Genomic DNA, 22,113 nt, shown 5'->3' with positions numbered 1-22,113 from the left:
TTTTCAGGTTTGTGATGCATAGAGCGGTCCCATCCACTCTCTACGTCTCTCAAAATCGCGTTTCCGATGCCGCTTTTAATTGCGCATGCGCTAATTGCCGATTTCACTTTCATCTGCTTTCATTCACTTTTCATCGTATTAAGGGATTCCTACCCTGTAACTAGCACGCATGCGCAACATGGGAGCGCAGTGTTGAATGGAATGAAAAAATAAGTAGCGCATGCGCTCTTTAATGAGTAGGCGGATGACGTGTAGTCACGGCCGCTAACGGCCTAACTTTCAATAGGACGATCAATAAAGGTGATCGCAAGGGAAAAAAAAAAAAAAACGGGTTGAAAAAAAATTGCCTGAAATTTTTTTATAACTTGATTTAAACGGCAAATAAAAAAAATTATGAATGAGACCTATATTATTTTTAATACATTAAATGGAATACTGTATACAGACTAACGTAACTTTATCTTCACTTTAAATTACACTTTAATAAAAAGATTTTTACATACATGAAGTTTACGGTAAGGTTGCTTGAATCATAAAATGTTACTATTCATTTGTTGTAGCTAAATGAGATCAGAGAACAGAGTACCATAGAAAACGGATAAACTGACCATTTCCTGTAAGGCAAGTTGATATGACCTGTGTACTCCGAGTTTTTAAGAATATATAGGATTGAAGTATGATACCAAATAAAATAAAAGGCAATTTCTAAAACAAACCCAGAAGTTAATATACATTCATAAGTTAGTCAATAAATTACAGCTACATAAATGAACTTAAAAGGACATTAAACACCTTTTTTTGGCCTCTCCAGGATGTATGGGACAAAGTACAATTTTACACACAAGCAAGAAGTAGTGGTTATAGAAACAGAAAATGCTCGGTTTTAACTGCAGATAAGAAAGAGCTCAAAGCCTAAAATAATTCGGATTATATACAATTAGCATTTTCACACTTTATTCCTTTCACCTGCAATGTTACAAACTGCACTAATGAGGATATAAGAAAGAGGATTTCTACGATTCATGAATTTAAGCAAACTGATCACTCGACTGTCTTTTCATCTTGCTTTTTTGCACATTGCTCCTGGTTTCCTGTGGGTTCTGTTTTGCTCTCTGACTTCTTTGTCTTTGAATCTATTGCTGCATGGTCTTTCTTAACCATTTCTTCCAACTCGGCCTGTATATAAACACAATCACAAGACATTATAATTAAGCAAATAATATACAACTACTTCATATATAGTTAGACATTTTCAGATACAAAAATGTATACCCTAGTTTTAGTTAAAATAAGAATATTGAGTTAAATACAGATTTTCAAGCGCTTATATCTTTCGAATAGATGGATGAACTTGGCTCACATTTGAAAGTTTTGTTTGCCGTCCAAATCGCTAAAAAAAATAATGAAAGTCTGAAGTAAATTGCATTTGTAGTTTTTAAAATATTTGTGTAAAATTTTCTTTCATGGTGGTCAGAGTCCACAATCCATTACTCCTGGGAATTATCTTCCCTACCACTAAGCAGGAGGCAATGATTCCCAAACCCCAAGAGCTTTATAAAACCCCTCTCTCCTTACTGGAAACTAGTCTGACATATAGCCAAGCAAAAAAGGTAGGAAAAGAAACAAGGGCAAAAAATAGGAGCATGGAAAAAAGATCTGCACAAAATAAACCGATACCTAAATAACATGGTGGACTCTCACCACCGTGAAATAAATTAATTTATTAGTAGTTTTCTTTCATACAGGTGGTGAGAGTCCAATATTCATTACTCCTGGGAAATAATACCCAAGCTGTGGAGTCCACGAGTAATGAGAAATAAGGGCCGGATATAAAGAATATCTTTTTTCCATATTTGTTTTTAAATATGCAATTAAAATAACCAACAGGCAAAATCAAATTTAACCTTAGACAACTGCCTGAAGGACTTTCCTACAAAAGGCTGCTTCAGAAGAAGCAAAAACATAAAAATGGTAGAATTTATTAAAAGTATGCAAAGAAGACCAAGTAGCTGCCTTGTAAATTTGGTCAACTGAAGCCTCATTCTTAAAAGCACAAGAAGTGGCAACTGATCTGGTAGAATAAGAAGTAATCCTTATTAATCAAAAGTTTCCACCAAGAAGCCAAAGAAACGGCAGAAGCTTTCTGCCCTTTCCTGGAACCAGAAAACTGAACAAACAAACTAGAAGTTTGTCTGAAATTCATATTAGCGTCATAATGGGAGTCATACCTTCATGCAAACTTTGGATGAGGGAGTAGATTTTTTTTTGGACTGCTTATACTTGGTTCCAGTTTGAACTTGGCTTCTAGACAGAGCCGGAGGAACTTTACTTCTGAGAGGAGGAATAAGATTTATGTTCCCTCTGCTGAGGAAGAAAAGCTCCATTATCTCCAATCACAGTAGCGATAACAGAATACAAATCAAGACAAAACAAACTCGTTCTCTAAAAAGAGATAGAAGCCTGGATTTAGAAATCATATCAGCAGACCAAGACTTAAACCATAAAGCCCTTCTAGAAAGTACTGTCAAAGACATACTTTTAGAATACATTTTAAATTATTTCAAAAGCAGCATCACAAATTAAAGAATTAGCACATTTAAGCAATTCCAAAAGATTTAAAAAATCTCCACTGGCAGAATCATCAGAAAACTGTCCAGAAAGACTATTTAACCAAATGGAAGAAGCGGCAGCCAAACCAGCAATAGAAACTGCTGGTCTAAAAAGATAACCTGCTTGCTGAAAAACCCTGCTATGGAAGGATCCTTACGTCTTACCTAAAGGGTCTTTAACCCCTTAATGACCACAATGTACCCTGTATGTCACTGGTCGTTAAGGGTTTTTTCAGGACATAATAGCACAGGTCTAGCAAGAATACGCTATTAATGCCCTCCCTCCAGCAGGCTTTGTGGAATAGAGCAGTCTCAACGCTGGTGGCAAGACCGCGCTATAAAACAATCAAGTCCCAAAAAAGGCCAGTGACATACAGGGTACGTCGCTGGTCCTTAAGGGGTTAAAGGAATAGTAGTATGCCAAAGTAAAAATGGCCCAAATCCACTTTAGAAACAGTATCCCAAAGTTCAATGTTAGAAGCCGGTATAGGATACATTTTCTTAAACTTTGCAGAAGAATTACAAGGAATACCTGGTTTAGTCCACACCCTAGAGGCTCTCTCAGATACAGCATCAGGGGAAGGAAAAACCTTAAAAGATTTAACCATAGGTTTAAAAATTAAATCCAAACGATTTACAGACTAATCCTCAGCTACCTTAGGATCTTTAAAGGGACAGTCAAGTTAAAAAAAAAACTTTCATGATTCAGATAGAGCATGCAATTTTAAACAACTTCCCAATTTACTTTTATCACCAATTTTGCTTTGTTCTCTTGGTATTCTTAGTTGAAAGCTAAACCTAGGAGGTTCATATGCTAATTTCTTAGACCTCGAAGACTGCCTCTAATCTGAATACATTTTGACCACTAGAGGGCATTAGTTCACATGTTTCATATAGATAACATTGAGCTCATGCACGTAAAGTGACCTAGGAGTGAGCACTGATTGGCTAAACTGCATGGCTGTCAAAAGAACTGAAATAAGGGGGAAGTCAGCAGAGCCTTAGATACAAGATAATTACAGAGGTAAAACGTGTATTATTATAACTGTGTTGGATATGCAAAACTGGGGAATGGGTAATAAAGGGATTATCTTTCTTTATAAACAACAAAAATTCTGGTGTTGACTGTCCCTTTAACCTCTAAAGTAAGCAAAATCTCTTTTAAAAGTGAAAAAATATGTTCAACTTTAAAAAAAAAAAAGAAAGGAGGATGACTCTGATTCATGATCAGAGAAAGACCTCTCCCTCTTAAGACTCAGCAGTTTCATGAACAGAAACATTCATCTCAGCAGGCTTAGAGCTAATAGAATGTAAATTATGAACTAACCTTTTACGCTTACTTAGCTGCCAACATTTCAGAAACTGTAGAGCAAATGAAGTCCTTAACACCAGGAGCAAAATCTGAAGAACTCTCCTATAATGACAAACAAAAAAAGCTTTAAAAGCAGGATCAGCCTTAGGCTGGTCAGAATGCATTAAGACATGTGTTGTATAAATGTGCTGGAGTTAACACCTCAGCCTGTCTACAACAAACACATGTAACCGGTAGGAAAGTGTTCAGAGGACCCATCTTCTTAAGTAGATTCAGGGACAGAAACAAAGTTCCATAAAAGCAGAAAACTACCATCATAAATATACAGTAATATAGTCATATCCCTACAAAAGAGATCTTGAAGGCAAAAAAATAACAAAAACAAAAAAAACTTACCCACCTCCAGAAGTAGCTCTTAAAAAACTTACAAGGCTAAAGCTTGCTAATCCAACATAAAAAAAAAGGAAAACACACGACGCCCAACATCCAATTAGGGCATTAAGTAAAGAAGGAGCATGCGCGAAACTTGAAAGAAGCCTATGTGTGCTAACCCGACCTGCCGAGACATGCAGACTTAAACGCTGACGTACATAATCGACGATACTATACGTGTGAATCCAGACTTGCACTAAAAAACAAACAAAACTAACTATAAAAAAATCTAAAGAGGAATAAATTACTAAAAACTAAATTATAAATATATCTGTCCTAAGGCTATATATATATATATTTTTTTTTTTTTGTCATACAACCTAAGAGGTTAATAGAGTGCCCATAAAAAAATAGTACTTACCAATAGGCACCCAACTACTGGAGAAAGCCAGTAGAAAACCAAACCAGTGCTAAAACATAACAGCAGAGGATATAGGAGTATAATGATAACCCAACAGAAGTAGGCAAGGGACAGGTCCTATGGAAAGCTTGTGACTAATTCCCATGAGAAGACTAATATTTCACTACCCATACTCCAAATACATCCCTCCAACAAACACTGCACTCTGAAGGGAAGCGAATCTGGGAACCCCTCTCACTGAAGAATAAACATGTACATCTTCATTCCTCACCTTCCTCCAGCAGAGGCAAATAGAAGACTAGTTTCCAGTAAGGTGGTGAGAGGAGTTTTATAAAGCTCTTGAGGTTTAGGAACAGTAATTCCAAGGAGTAATGGATCATGGACTCTCACCACCTGTATGAAAGAAACCCCTTTTTCATATGGATTAGACAGAGCTACAGCCAAAACCAATACAATTTCCGTGCAATTTGGCAGGAATAATGATCTTATTGGATAGAATAGTTTTAGCTTGGTTTGGAAAGATCTGGTTTGTTAGTTTAAGAGACATACAGCTTTAAAATCATGTTAAAGGGATTTCAATTTTAAATAGAAGCAATTTTGCAGTATAATTCCATTATTAAAAATGCTTCTTATATGCCGTGAGGGTCCGGGCACCAGTATTTAAGATTGTGATGTGTATAGTACTTGTGAAGTCTTAATTTGTGTCATACAAGCCCCCGCTGCAAAACAGTAACAACTTTTACTAGAAGCAATTTTGCAATTTAAGTAGTCATTTTTAGGTGCTTGTTCAAAAAGAAATAAATAGAACTTAATTTGCATACATTTTTAAAATGATCATAAATGTCTGTTTTGATTTTGAATTTAAACTGTGATCTGGACCTTTATAGAATTTAGACATTATAAGTAAGTTGAACAGCTAATTACATTTTTAGTTAAAGGGACATTAAACCCAAAATATTTCTTTAATTATTCAGATAGAGAATATAATTAAAAAAAAGTTTCCAATTTACTTCTATTATCAAATTTGCTTCCTTCTCATGATATTCTTTGTTGAACAGATACCTAGGTAGGTAGCGTGCACGTGCCTGCAGCACTACATGACATGAAATAGTGCTGCCATCTAGTGCTCCTGCTAATGTAGAACATTGTTGCAAAATTGCTGCCATATAGTGCTGCAGACACGTGCACACTTCTGAGCCTACATCCTTGCTTTTCAACAAAGGATAACAAGAAAACTAAGAAAATTTGATAACAGAAGTAAATTGGAAAGTTGTTTACAATAGTGTGCTCTATCTGAATCATGAAAGAAAACATTTGGGTTGTATGTCCCTTTAATGCAGCAGTGACATTTATATATAGTTTAAACATACTTGTAAGGCATGATTTTACTTTTTTGAAACAGGAAACTCATTATTAAACCAGAAGTATTGTAATATCACTTCTGGTTTCACCACGGTTTGTATTTTTGGATTGATAGTAAATACAAGTTTAACGGACCATAAAACTTAAAAACAACGAAGTAAAAGTGTTTTAGTACTGAAATAAGTCTCTACCTTTAGCTTACAGGAGTAACATTTTGAAAAGTTTTATTGTCCAATCACAAAGCGCGCATTAACAAAGGCATTCGTTTGTGGATATGTGAGTGATTGCACTTCAGTGCTTCCTTGTCTAGTTCCAGGCAAACGCTGAACAATTTTAAAGTAAACCGTGCTGCAAAGTAGTGCATAGTGCTACGTGCTAAATACTGATCCCTATGCTCACCTGGAATCTGCTTATTTTATTTATGTTGTTAAAAGTCAGATGTTATCATTTCAGGTTTTCTTGTACTGTTTAGTGTGAAATTAGTTTTTTGTCTTAGTATATACAGTGAAAAGGTGATGAGGATTTGGAAACTAGAGGGGAGGCTAAAATGTGTGGAATTCATTAAATAACGAATAAAGAGAAATTGTGAAAGATTTGACAGTTGCATCATAAGCTGCATATTATATGTGTGTGTGTATATACCGGTATATATATATATATATATATATATATATATATATATATATATATATATATGTGCGTGTGAGTGTGTGTATAGACACACACAACACAGAAATGGACTGCACTCTCAAACCAGACTGGGTACACACCCTATGACCCTGCAAAACTCATAGCCCTGGGTGCTCACCAGCAGCACTCACAGACAGCTGCACAGCTCTCAGGGAATCAGGCAGTTAACCCCAGCCAAGCCTGGGTGCAAGCCCATAGGCAAAATTACAAAACAAAATTAAAAACACAACACAAAGAAAGTCTGGCACTCTCTTGCAAATACACAGCTAGATTAAAAGCAAAATGGAAGAGTTAGTTACAGCATTTGGCCAAATGGTGATAGGCCCAAGACCACGTCAAGGTCTCTTTCCCCCTGGGTCCCCAAACTGCAGCCAGACAATGCATGCCTTCAACCACACTGGGATGCAAACAAGGGTAACGCAGGCCCTTTGTAATTTCCCTAGACACATACAAAACTCAGAAATGGACTGCAATCTAAAACCGGACTAGGTACACATCCCATGACGCTGCAAAACTTGCTCACCAGCACTCACAGAAAGCTGCTTGGCTGGGGTTAACTGCCCGAATCCATAAAATAGTTGAGCAGGTGTCTGCGAGGACTGGTGACAGGGACGTAACTACTGGAGATGCAGAGGTCGCGACTATGACCGGGCCCTGGAGGCCTTCAGCAGAAACTTAGCTATAGATCTCATTGGCGGCTTTGGCATGCACATTGGCTCCTGACTGCACTTGTAGTAAGTGAGTGTGACAGTCTTCAGTAGCAACTTTTATCCTTTTCCTGCACTGCTACAATACACAGAGTGTCCAAGCTGTATGCTGTCTGATTTAGCTGCTAAATGCTGCATACCACCGTCATAGGCAGCGTTTAGACAGCAATAGATCACAGAGCATGCTTCTTCCTATGTGTGTGCTTGCTGTGCCGCTACACAGGTTAGCAAAAGGCTAATAAAAATCCTGAGCTCCCATAAATATGTAGATGGCTGAGCACTTAATTGATTGACTGCCCTTTTAGGACTTCACCAAGGGAAGCAGCAACTATCCATTGTGGCACTAGGGAGAATTTAACCCTGTGAGAGACAAAAGGCTTCAATTCTCAGCGAATTTTTAAATTGTAAAGGGTTAAAAAGTTGGTATTAATTAATTAATTAGCCTAATTTTTCCCGGATTTTCCTTTGTTTTAGTTTTATACTGCCCTATACATTCATTGCCTTCAAAATTGTACTTGCTCATATAAATGTTTATGACACTGAATTTAGTCTCTTCTTATGGCTAGATCTAATTTTTATTCAGAATCTTGTGTTGCTTGTAGTTTTCAGAAACTATTGGTGTACATTTAAAAGAATTACCTACTTGATGATAATTTGGTATTATAGAACTTAAGATGAAAAGGGATCCCTAATATCTATTTTCTCTTGATACTGTATATCTCTATAGCTATGTCATCTATACCTAAATATCTCAAGAGTAAATAGATCATAGGGATTGCTGGTCTGCTTATGAGGGTATTGTGTAAAATCTAACTTCAGCAGCCATGTGTGTATATATACTGTACGTTAACCACTTGATTAAAGTGTTCTTTTGGTAATGGCGAGTGCCTTCCAGATTGGATTTGTTATATGTGATTATTTAAAGTGCACCCCGGCAGCTGATTATTTAAAGCGAGTGCTGGATCTTATCTGATTTTTCTGTATATATATATATATATATATATATATATATATATATATATATAGTCAACTCAGATATTGAAAACACCTCTAACATGATTAAAGGAAAAATACTGAGAAACAGGTAACCATCGCTTGCCCTCCACCTACACCAAACACTAGTAATCAGGTAGTCAGACCCAAAACTACTGTCTCCAAATATGTTACCAGTATCCCCCAGACCAGTACTAAGGAAATAATGAGCAATTCAGGTGAAGATCGGAAAGTCTTCTAACAGATTTTTTACAAACCAACAGAGAAAACTGGGATAGGACAGGAAAAACAAGGGAGATACCCAGAGAGGGAACAAGAACACAAAATACCAGTAAATACATGCATAAATTGGCGCACAAACTGCCCCCATGGCTGTAACCCTGACCGGTCTATAGATGGAGTTGTCAAACTTATGCATGTCTTTATCTGGGGGCATGGGAGTTAGATGTTTTTGAGAAATTTGGTGCAACGTTTGACTCCCATGTGCCCTTTTGGATTAGATATGTAGATGATATCTTTATGCTTTGGGATGGCCCCCTGGCCTGTCTACATGAATTTGTCTCAGATCTGAAGAAGAATGATCAAAATATTTTTCTTACATATGCGTTTAGTGAAAAGGAATTGCCCTTTTTGGATATTTCCATTAAAAAAGAGGGTAATCTTATTTCAACAGAAAATTACCGTAAAGATACGGCTACAAATAGCTTTTTGGAAGCATCTAGTAGCCATCCAGAACCCTTAAAAAAGGCATTCCATTTGGCCAATTATTAAGATTAAAAAGGAATTGTTCCTCAAAAATAAAGTTTGAGTATCATGCTGACTTAATGTGTAAACGGTTTATTGAAAGGGGCTATTCCCATAATCTAATAAAACGTACTTTGAATAAGGTAAGAAAATTAAATAGAAATGATCTTTTATATTCAAAAAAAGATAAAATAATTGACAATAATTTGAGATTTATTACAACTTATAACTGTCAGTGGCAAAATATTAAAGAAATACTATACTAGAATTGGCACATTCTAACTTTAGACGACAAAATTGCAGAAAAAGTAGGAAAAAGAGCACTCTTAACCGCTAAGAAATCTCCTAACCTAAAAGATAAGTTAGTAAAAAGCAGATTAGAAAAGGTCAGAACCTGAAAGTAATTGGTTGAATAAGTACCAACAGGTAAAAGGCAATTCTCCGTGTGGACACTGTGTCTCAGCAAATACTGGCAGACGGTTTGACATTAGGTGTTTCTCTAATTGCAACTCTGTGGGGGTTGTTTATCTCTTACAATGCTCCTGTCCCCTGTTCTACGTTGGAAAAACGAAACGGATGTTCAAGGACAGGGTACAGGAGCATAGAGATGACATCCTCTATGAAAGACATACGAGTGTAGCTCGTCATTTTAAAGATGTACACAATAGTAGTACTGTCACTTTAAAATTTGTAGGAATTGATGGGGGAATAACCAATGGAAGAGGAGGAGATGAAAACAAATGTCTTTGAATAAAGAAGCTAGGTGGACGTATATGCTAAAAACAGTGTCCCCATATGGTCTCAATGAAAGAATAGAATAGGCGTCCTTTCTGGGCTAAGTGTTTATCGATCAAACTTTACAGTCTATATGCAAGAATGACCCCTTCAGATGCTAGTTTATTCTGTATAGGACTATAATCGAAAGGAAAGTCTGTTAATCAAAAATCCTTATATTTGATATTCTCTGTCTGAAAACTAAGTTTACGTCTAGCCTTCAGGTTTTAGGCCTTAGAAGGGTATCGTAATTGTTATTTAATTTAACATTATATTAGATATTCCATTTGTATCTAAGATTTCTATTTCTGTTATGAGTTTCATAACCGATATGTATATGTTTAGATTGGATTACAGCACGCATAAGGTTAGGGCAATGCAATTGATTATTGTTACATGTATCACTCTATACATTTTCTAAAGTTAACTTTGTTTCATATAAGCAAGGAGGCTTGGCTGGAGCGGCCAATCATTTGGAGAGCTAGTATGGTTGGGGCCAATTCCCTAACAATGAAAACCAACATAAGTCTGGAGTACAGAGTGATTGCCAGTCCTGACGAGGCCCATTTTCGCTCAGCATTGTGGGACGAAACGCACGTCCACATTTTCAAACAGGAGCAGTAATGCTCTAGGCACTTTCAATTAGGAGCAGTAGAGTCTAGCTGTCCGGAGTTAAAACCACAGAGGTGGAGATACTTTACCTATCTAAGTCGTTATCCCTATGAGCAAGGTGAAGCGACTTCTTGATGGAATAGGTGATACAAGTATTGGATGTCAGAGGTAATTGTCCCGGTCCGTTGTTGTGCCCTGTGAAGGTTGATATCTGGACTTACCTGCACTTACTACAACAGTCTGTAAAGACTGAATCTGTCAAGAACTATCTTTACCACTTGTACCACTTGGATGATCAAAGAACTGCATACTTTGTGAAACGATATAGCTGGCTTTAGAGGACGTTCTTACCTCGGCTTGTCAGCTGGTGATAATTGGCGTATACATGGGAATCACGTCGAGGTGATCACTTTGTTTCGAAGGCTCCTTAATCTTGCAACCTGTGGGGGTTGGCCACTTCCCAACAAAGACAGTTTTGTTTGTCGAGAGGACATTTACAAGCTATTCAAACAGGTCGTATTTACCTCTGTAACATGCTCTCCATATCCTGTCATTTTGTTGTTTAATAATGTTTTACTGTAAACATATCTCACATTCTGTTGCTTGATAATTTGCCTTGCTTAATATAGGTTCTCACAAGTATGTTCAGGATGTTTTTGTAGTTAGCGTCCACTGCAGTGGTTATATATGTTTTGACATGAAGCTTAGAAACTATTATCTGTTGTGGTTTTTATTGTAATAAATCAATTGCATTAGAACTGGCCTGTGAGTGCATGTTTTCCATGGGTCTGAAAAGATCCCTCAGCCATATATCTACAAATTAGATTTAAAAGAAAAAGTTTTCCTTGAGTGCTGCAATCCCCCCACTGTAATCACAGTATCTCATACAGCTCTACTGTGTAATTTTCTTACAATACTGGATATATATATATATATATTTAATATATATATATCATCATTTCCTCTTGAGAAAGTTTGCTGAGGGCAAACGAAACGCGTTGAGGGCGGAGTTTCACATATACTGGACTGTACCAGAGTTGTTTATACCGGACTGGGACTCGTTACTCTCCTTCCCTAATTGGGATACAGGCCTGCTTTTAATCTTGATCTTGTAAGTGTTTTAAGTTACATGCAGAGTGTACAATAAAGGTTCAAATGTCTACCTTGATGTGGGGCTGCACTTTTTTCTTTGTTTTTTACTACAGGATCCCCATATAGAGAGTGTTCAGTGACACACCTCTGAAAACAGCTGCATCCCACGTAACAAGACTTTTGAGAGAACCCTGGAATTTGAAAAGCAACTAAGGTTTAACTGGGACTTCTCTGAATTTTAAGAACTTTTTCTTTTTGAAGTGGTAAATGTCTTGTCTTTAGATAACATGACATTCTTTAATACAAACCTTTAATTTTTTATTCATCTAATTATTTATTATTTTATTATTTGTTTAATTTATATTTTTTTCCCCATATGTTGCAATTATAATTGTTATTTAGATTTGAAGAAATCTTTTTCATACTATTGAATTTTTAAAATTTTATACCCATAATCCTTTTAGTTGCGCTGTTAATAATTTGTTTGGGGTTTATGTATGTATATATATATATATATATATATACACACACACATATAAATACACATACATACAGTCGTATGCAAAAAATTAAGGCACCCCTGACAATTTCCATGATTTTCATTTATAAAAAAAATGGGGGTTTGGATCAGCAATTTCATTTTGATCTATCAAATAACTGAAGGACACAGTAATATTTCAGAAGTGAAATGAAGTTTATTGGATTAACAGAAAATGTGCAATATGCATAAAAACGAAATTAGAAAGGTGAACAAATTTGGGCACCCCAACGGAAATATTGCATCAATATTTAGTAGAGCCTCCTTTAGCAGAAATAACAGCCTCTAGACGCTTCCTATAGCCTGTAATGAGTTTCTGGATTCTGGATGAAGGTATTTTGGACCATTCCTCCTTGCAAAACATCTCCAGTTCAGTTAGGTTTGATGGTTGCCGAGCATGGACAGCCCGCTTCAAATCACCCCACAGATTTTCAATGATATTTAGGTTTGGGGACTGGGATGGCCATTCCAGAACATTGTACTTGTTCCTCTACATAAATGCCAGAGTAGATTTTGAGCAGTGTTTTGGGTCTTGTCTTGTTGAAATATCCAGCCCCGGCGTAACTTCAACTTTGTGACTAATTCCTCAACATTATTCTTAACTATCTGCTGATACTGAGTGGAATCCATGAGACCCTCAACTTTAACAAGATTCCCAGAACCGGCACTGGCCACACAGCCCCACAGCATGATGGAACATCCACCAAATTTTACTGTGGTTAGCAAGTGTTTGTCTTGGAACGCTGTGTTCTTTTGCCGACATGCATAACGCCCCTTGTTATGACCAAATAATTCAATCTTAGTTTCATCAGTCCACAGCACCTTCTTCCAAATGAAGCTGGCTTGTCCAAATGTGCGTTTGCATACCTCAAGCGACTGTTTGTGGAGTGGCATCACTCTCCCATACAGTTTCTCCTTGTGCAAAGTGCGCTGAATTGTTGAACGATGCACAGTGACACCATCTGCAGCAACAGTGACACCATCTGCAGCAAGATGCTGTTGTAGGTCTTTGTAGGTGGCCTGTGGGCTGTTTTTGACCATTCTCACCATCTTCCACCATCACCATCCTTTGCCTTTCCGATATTTTACTTGGCCTGCCACTTCTGGCCTTAAGAAGAACTGTGCCTGTGGTCTTCCATTTCCTCACTATGTTCCTCACAGTGGACACTAACAGCTTAAATCTCTGCAATAGCTTTTTGTACCCTTCCCCTAAATCATAATGTTGTACAATCTTTGTTTTCAGGTTATTGGAGAGCTGTTTTGAGGCCCCCATGTTGCCACTCTTCAGAGGAGAGTCAAAGAGAACAACAACTTGCAATTGGCCACCTTAAATACCTTTCCTTATGATTGGATGCACATGTCTATGAAGTTCAAGGCTTAATGGGTTCACCAAACCAATTGTGTGTTCGAATTAATTACTTCTAGGTAGTTACAGGTATTCAAATCAACAAAATGACAAGTGTGCCCAAATGTATGCACCTGTCTAATTTTGTTTTGAAGCATATTGCACATTTTCTGTTAATCCAATAAACCTCATTTCACTACTGAAATATTAATGCGTCCTTCAGTTTTTTGATAGATCAAAATGAAATTGCTGATCCAAACACCCAATTATTTATGAATGAAAATTGTCAGGGGTGCCTAAACTTTTGCATATGACTATATATACACACACATGTATATATGTGTGTGAATATATATATATATATATATATATATATATATATATATATATATATATATATATATATATATATATATACATACACACACACACACATACATACATACACACATATACATATATCAATATATATATATATCAAATCACACATACTGTGCCAGGTAGTACACTCTCCAGCGGCATATCTTGTGAAATATTAATATCGCAAAAGCCATATGTGTGCATGCACAAAGATGACTGTGGGTCCATATGGATTCTTGCACCGGGGCCCTGGAGTTTCTAGTTACTCCTTTGGCTGGTGAGCACCCAGGGCTAGGAGTTTTGCAAGAGAGTGCCAGACTTTCTATGTATTGGGTTAATATTTATATATACAGTGTTCTACCCAGGACCTTTTCAGCAGGTGAACTACCTGGCTGATTTTATTGACTTGGATAAGAGAGATAGGGAATAGAATTGGCGCTAGTATCTACCCTCTGCCAAGTATATAGGGGTCCCTCTCTAAAAAACCCCAGAGAGAAAAGTTAGAAACAGGAAAATGTGGAAATACTGGCGCTAAAGCTAGGGTAACAGTTAATATAGATAGGGGTAAGTAGGAGACGATTACCCAATAAGACAATTGCCTAATAGGACAATAAAATCTAGATAAAACTAGCCTAAGCTAGGAATAATAATAAATAAATAAATAATAAATATAGCTGATGATTTAGAGAACCAATTATAAGAAGTTGTTTGTACAGAGTAAAAATTTATTAATCAAACAGTTGAAGAATAGGACAAGTTAAAAAACTGGTCAACACTTAGAATGAATTAATAAGCATAAGTAAAAACCTAAAATGAATAGTGGGCAGGTAGAATTCTTAAAATCTGAAATAGTATATATAATAGTAAAAGGTCATTAATTCTGCCCTTTAGACTAGCTCATAGAAAGCAGATTAAAAGGGGAGTGATTAACCACAAGGTGATCATATAAACTATAGCAGCCTAACACATCTGAGGCATAATAAAAAATATATTACAAAATAGCACACAGTTATACAGTACATAGAACTGGACGTCCAGCGTTTAAAATTAGCAGCAGTGGGAACAAAGTTAATGAAACAAAAACAGAAACCTTGAAGGTGCACTTATTATAAGACTAACATATGCAGATGATCATACTGATTTAGCATTGGATCAAGCTGGAGCATACAAGAGCGGTCCCTCTAGGCGATAGTTTATTGCAGCGGTTTTTCACTTAGCTGAATCTTTAAGTGGTTCAGCTTGTCCGGTGGCTGTGTTTACAATGCAGGCGTATACTCCAAGAGCCGCCCACTTACGTCATCCGTTTGAATATCGCAAATGGTATCCGGCTGTCAAAGGTTTCCAGCTGCTTTAAGGAAGTTTGAAGTTTCCGTTCCTCTGAAGAGTAGAGGAAATAATAAGGGCTGAAAACGATCCTTGTGCAAGATACCTTAGTAGGATTAAGTGGATCTCCCAAGTTTCCTTGCTCCGTTAGTACTAGTTCAGGTAGCAGGCAATTTCAGTACACTCCTTCTTCGCACGGCTGTATTAATTCACAGACCTAGGAGGAGGTCAACCTTGTAGCTGATATCCTGTGTAGACTCTAGACACGATCAACGCGTTTCTCCCCTCACTTGGGGCTTTTTCAAGATGTGTGCTCAGTGTCAATGGGGCTTCCTATATAGGGCTACCTATGGCCCTTATTGGTTAATTAGAAAGAGGTGTGTGAGTATAGGATTTCTTCAATAAAGGTGGTATTCTATAGTTCTCCAGCCTTTTATTTATGTAAATGTATTCCTAATCACTGTCCATTCAAAAACAGGGTGATATGCAATGAAATCACACATTAGTTCATCCTTATTTTCCATACACAGTGCGGTATAGCTCACAGGTATTGTGATATATATTAATAAGTTCATAAACAGATGATTAATTTGCTAAAGTCTTGGATATGTCTCCAAATTCACCAACATATTCATTAATGTAAAAAAGGTGAATAAATACATAGATAAAGCTGCCCATAATATTGAGCTTAATGAATATGTTGGTGAATTTGGAGACATATCCAAGACTAGCAAATTAATCATCTGTTTATGAACTTATTAATATATATCACAATACCTGTGAGCTATACCGCACTGTGTATGGAAAATAAGGATGAACTAATGTGTGATTTCATTGCATATCACCCTGTTTTTGAATGGACAGTGATTAGGAATACATTTACATAAATAAAAGGCTGGAGAACTACAGAATACCACCTTTATTGAAGAAATCCTATACTCACACACCTCTTTCTAATTAACCAATAAGGGCCATAGGTAGCCCTATATAGGAAGCCCCATTGACACTGAGCACACATCTTGAAAAAGCCCCAAGTGAGGGGAGAAACACGTTGATCGTGTCTCGAGTCTACACAGGATATCAGCTACAAGGTTGACCTCCTCCTAGGTCTGTGAATTAATACAGCCGGGCGAAGAAGGAGTGTACTTAAATTGCCTGCTACCTGAACTAGTACTAACGGAGCAAGGAAACTTAATCCTACTAAGGTATCTTGCGCAAGGATCATTTTCAGCCCTTATTATTTCCTCTACTCTTCAGACGAATGGAAAATTCAAACTTCCTTAAAGCAGCTGGAAACCTTTGACAGCCGGATACCATTTGCATAAGTGCACCTTCAAGGTTTCTGTTTTTGTTTCATTAACTTTGTTCCCACTGCTGCTAATTTTAAACGCTGGACATCCAGTTCTATGTACTGTATAACTGTGTACTATTTTGTAATATATTTTTTTATTATGCCTCAGATGTGTTAGGCTGCTATAGTTTATATGATCACCTTGTGGTTAATCACTCCCCTTTTAATCTGCTTTCTATGAGCTAGTCTAAAGGGCAGAATTAATTACCTTTTACTATTATATATACTATTTCAGATTTTAAGAATTCTACCTGCCCACTATTAATTTTAGGTTTTTACTTATGCTTATTAATTCTAAGTGTTGATCAGTTTTTTAACTTGTCCTATTCTTCAACTGTTTGATTAATAAATTTTTACTCTGTACAAACAACTTCTTATAATTGGTTCTCTAAATCGTCCGCTATATTTATTATTTATTTATGTATTATTATTCCTAGCTTAGGCTAGTTTTATCTAGATTTTATTGTCCTATTAGGCAATTGTCTTATTGGGTAATCGTCTCCTACGTACCCCTATCTATATTAACTATTACCCTAGCTTTAGCGCCAGTATTTCCACATTTTCCTGTTTCTGATTTTATTGACTACCCAGCTAAAATTTTAAAAATGTTCGTTATTGCACAAATTATCATTAAATGCATTTATGTTAAATTATGCAATTAATCTGTGCTTTGGATAGCAGGTAATTATATATTAGAAAATATTACACTGCTCCCATCTGGCTACTTCATAATGCCACCCAGCTGGCAATATTTTCTGTGGAGAACACGGATATACAGTATATATGTTATAAGGCCAAAACCATGTGGACACCCCTACTAATTATTTAGTTTGAGTGTTTCAGCCACACCTATTGCGAACAGGTGCATAAACCACAGCAAATAGTCATGAAATCTCCATAGGCAAACATTGGCAGTACAATAGGTTATATTTAAAGGGAAATGCAACCCAAAAATTTCCTTTCATAATTCAGAGTTTAATAGTTTAATTGACATATTTTAATAGTTTGTGACACAGAAGAGAACTTTCCTGCAGTATGGCAGTTTCGAACAGTTCCCAAACACCAGGACATTCTGCTCTGAACAAACAATGTGTATAGCCAATTGTAGACATACTTTACGGCTTTGTAAGTGGATCTGCAACAATATCCCCCCTCTAAGACACAGTGGACTAGGGATGCAGGTCCGGGTGCCTCCATTACCCTGACAGATACAACATTCCCAAGGGTGATTTGCATGGAAAAACAAGGAAAGTTATTTATTTTGCACTTACCTTCCACCCCAAGAGATCAGCTAAAGCAAGGCAGCCATCATCACAATTTCCAAGCCACGCAACATCCCTAAAAGCAGAACCTTAGTCAGTTATTTAATAACCTCTTCTGTTTTCTTCACCTGCAGCTAGAAAATATTTATCTCCTATATTATCACAATATTATTTTAACATTTAAAACACCAATTGTTCAATGCATCATAGAAGAAGTAATAATCTATTGTGTATTTAAATAACGAAAAAACACATGAACAGAAATCCCAAGAAAACATAATTTATGCTTACCTGATAAATTCAATTTTCTTGGTGGTGAGAGTCCATGAAAATCTTTACTGTTGGGAATTAATCTACTGGCCACCAGGAGGAGGCAAAGACACCCTACAGTAAAAAGCGTAAATAGCTCTCCTACTTCCTGTTTCCTCACAGTAATTCGTATAGCCAAGAACAAAAGGAAGAAGTAAGAAAGATAGTAGGGTAAAGAGGTGCAAACTAGAACTGCCACCATTAGCAAATCTGGGCAGGTTTTGGAAACTCTCAACACCAAGAAAGAGTTATTTATCAGGTAAGCAAAAATTATGTTTTCTTTCTAGTGATGGTGAGTCCACGAAAATCCTTACTGTTGGGAACGAATACCCAAACTTTGGAGTCCACTAAAAATGGGTGGGACAAAAAGAGAAGGCAGGCACCTATTTACCATAAACTACATCTAAAGGACCTACCTACAAAAAGTTACTTTAGCCCATACAAAGAAACATCAAAAAGGTGACTATAAAGTAACTCTGCAAATAAAATTTACTGATGCCCCTTCTTGTACCAAAGAAGTACACACCGAAAGCGTTAAATGAGCTGAAATACCTAAAATGCGGTAACTGACCCGCCTCCACCAGGAAGCTACAAAAACAGATAATGAATTATCTTAAATGGACACTGTACCCAAAAATGTAATTTCGTGATTCAGATTGAGCATGAAATTTCAAGCAAATTTCGAATTTACTCCTATTATCAAATTATCTTCATTCTCTTGGTATCTTTATTTGAAATGCAAGAATGTAAGTTTAGATGCCGGACCATTTTTGGTGAACAACCTGGCTTGTCCTTGCTGATTGGTGGATAAATTCATCCACCAATAAAAAAGTGCTGTCCAGAGTACTGAAAACAAAAAAAAGCTTAGATGCCTTATTTTTTAAAAAATGATAGCAAAAGAACGAGGAAAAATTTATAATAGGAGTAAATTAGAAAGTTGCTTAAAATTGCATGCTCTTTCTGAATTACAAATGAACAAATTTGGGTTCAATGTCCCTTTAAGTTCAAATGGTTGAAGTTGCAAAACCCCTTAGAACCAAGATCTAGTTCCAAGGAGGGAAAAAAAGAGCTTGATAATAGGACTGATTCTTACCAAGGCCTAAACAAATGTCTGACATCTGGAAGACAAGAAAACATTCTGTGTATAAACTAAAGGATGCAAAAATGTAACCTTTTAGAGAACCAGCTGAAAACCCTTGTCTAAGCCCCCTAAATTTGATTTGGGATACTGTGTATAGTCCCAAGCTTAACACTAAGAAAGATACACCTTTCACACTTGTGGTAAATCTTCCTAGAAACAGACAAAGTTGGAATATCTAAATGTCCTCAGATAACAGATCTTAATGCTGAGAGACGTCACCAGTAATTGCTGAACCTCTGAATTAGATCAGCACACCACATCCCCCAAGGCTCTACAGGAGCAATTAAAATTAAAAAATGAAAATTTAAAATAAAAAATTTAAATTAAAATTGTTTGCAAATTCTCTTGGAACAAAACAAACCAAATGGAAGAGCACCTCACTGCTGGAGCATCCATAAAATCTACTAGTGGATTTTTCTATCCAAACTCCACTTTGGGAGGTACTGATACAGGGAGGATGCCATTCAGACGATATCTGGAAATACTCAGACACACCCGCTACTAGAAAGACTCCTGAGAGAAAGAACCTGTCTCAGAACTGTAGAATCTGAAGACTGATAGAATCAGTTTTCCCATGTGATAACCACCAAGCCACAATAACTTTCTGAGACCATCGAATGAGACCTGCTGGACAGTACAAAAATGAACTTCTGTACATTCAATACAAGAAGGCTCCACATCACCAGAATAATAAAAGAGTCATCCTAATTATTGCATAGGCCACTGCCATAATTATGTTGGGTGTGTTGGATGGAGGCGCAGGTTTACTCGTATCCCTCTTGTCCTCTCCTGTTTCTGGGTACAAAGGGATTCTTGCTGAGATATCAAACAGTTGCACCAAAATAAAGGTGTAATATACTCACAGTATATAATGCTGATTACCGGCTCCTTCCCAGTGCTCAAAAAAGAAAACAGTTTCACAGATACTATCTTAAAATGTATCTTTATTTTAGCCCAATACGTTTCAACGGTCCCAGCCGTCTTTCTCAAGAGCAATAAAATTTTATAATCATAAAAAAGTGCTTTACAAACCGAAGCATACCTTTCCTCTGCACAGGCGGTCTTTAAATACATAATTGATGCCGCTACCTGCTTCCCCATTGGTGGATAGCAGGTTTACACCCATTGCACAATAAAAATAATAAAAAACTTTTCATAAACAACATAAAACATTTTAATTGAACTTTACGTATATAGTAAAATGCCTTGGTTTCGTATATTCATTCCTTTTTTTCTGGGAAGTCGTGTTTTCGCCGGTTTTAGTTCCCTTTCAGGTAGTATACTGCTGTAAGTCCTCTCTCAGGTCCGATCAAGATACGGAGACCACATGATTGAGAGTGTCCAATGAAACCAGAGTTCAATTGTCTTATGGCTACAGGCGCCGTTGTATACAAATGAATGAAAGAAAACAGAGATGTTATATATTTAAAAATTAAATGAAGAGGACAAAGAAGTTCCATGCTTGAAACACTAACAGAATATATAATGCAATATTAGATTTTTGCCTTGAAAACCAATAAAAATTATTCGACAAATTGTCAAATTAATGACTTTTATTTTTCATAGCATGATGTATGTTATAATATATGTAACTAATGAAAATAATTAAACAGTTGTTACTGTCGACTTTAACTATCGTATGCACAAAATAGCAATTTAATTTTGTAAAGTCATTATTGCAAACAAAAAGAGCAACCTTTTCGTGATAAGAAGAGCATAAATCACTTGAGTGGATGTAACCAATCCACGGCTGTTATTATCGGCTTTTGGTTGCCATGTATATAGATACAAAATATAGGTATTATATTAGCCACATAATTATGGTTTTAAAACCAATGCCATTTTCATTAGGGATTAGAACATTCAAATGGTAATGCAATAAATTGTTAATGCAATAAATTAGTGGCAGACGGACTCAGTAACAACTCAGTATAGATTATTTTATGGATGTCATTATCTGCTGAAAGTACTGTGTTTATTTATTGATTAATTTAAATTATTGTCATCCCAAATAGAAATATCACACATTTTTCATATAGGTCTACATAAACATTTTTAATAAAATTGTTATTAGAAGAACAAGTTTTTGAATATTTTACACAAAGGCTGTATCTTTATTTAAACCCCATTGGGCATATGTTTTTAATGTATGTATCCATTTTAGTTCTCTTTGGTCCAGTTGTTTCGCTAGATTCCCTCCCCTCCAATGCAATTCAGCTTTTTCTATTCCAGAGAAGGGATTCCTTTGTGAAAAATTTGCAATTGTTGCAATGTAGGTGCACTCCATGGTCATCATGTTTTTTTTCTATTTTATTTTGATGTTCCATGATTCTTGTCTTAAGAAATCTGGACGTTTGTCCTAGGTATTGGATCTTGCAGCCACATTGCAACAAATATATCACATTTTTACTTTTGCATGTAATAAATTCCTTTATTTCAAACCTTTCCTCCGTAATTGTAGAGTTAAAATGTTTTATGTGTTCTCCTAGTGTAATTACATCCCTTACGTTTCCCACAAGTAAAGAAACCTGTCATATTGCTTATTTTGAGTGTTTTTTGGAGCTATACCTTTTATCACTCAAAATAAGCAATATGACAGGTTTCTTTACTTGTGGGAAACGTAAGGGATGTAATTACACTAGGAGAACACATAAAACATTTAACTCTACAATTACGGAGGAAAGGTTTGAAATAAAGGAATTTATTACATGCAAAAGTAAAAATGTGATATATTTTTTGCAATGTGGCTGCAAGATCCAATACCTAGGACAGACGTAAAGGGGCGCGATCCGATAA

The 22,113-nt window shown here is 36.3% G+C and overlaps 1 protein-coding gene across 1 annotated transcript in view; it reads right to left on the bottom strand.

Moving 5' to 3' along the window:
- Positions 1-456: 456 nt before the first annotated feature.
- Positions 457-22,113, bottom strand: part of SIRT2 (sirtuin 2) — a 105,465-nt gene continuing 83,808 nt past the window's right edge. Inside the window, exons 15-16 of the mRNA XM_053706513.1 lie at positions 17,877-17,943; positions 457-1,176 (exon numbers count right to left, since the gene is read on the bottom strand). Of these exons, the coding sequence (XP_053562488.1) occupies positions 1,042-1,176; positions 17,877-17,943 (202 nt within the window). The 3' untranslated portion in view covers positions 457-1,041. The remainder of the gene's footprint in view (positions 1,177-17,876; positions 17,944-22,113) is intronic.

Source organism: Bombina bombina, chromosome 3 (genome assembly GCF_027579735.1).
Source record: "Bombina bombina isolate aBomBom1 chromosome 3, aBomBom1.pri, whole genome shotgun sequence".
NCBI lineage: Eukaryota > Metazoa > Chordata > Amphibia > Anura > Bombinatoridae > Bombina > Bombina bombina.
This window is presented reverse-complemented; position numbering and strand designations above follow the sequence as displayed.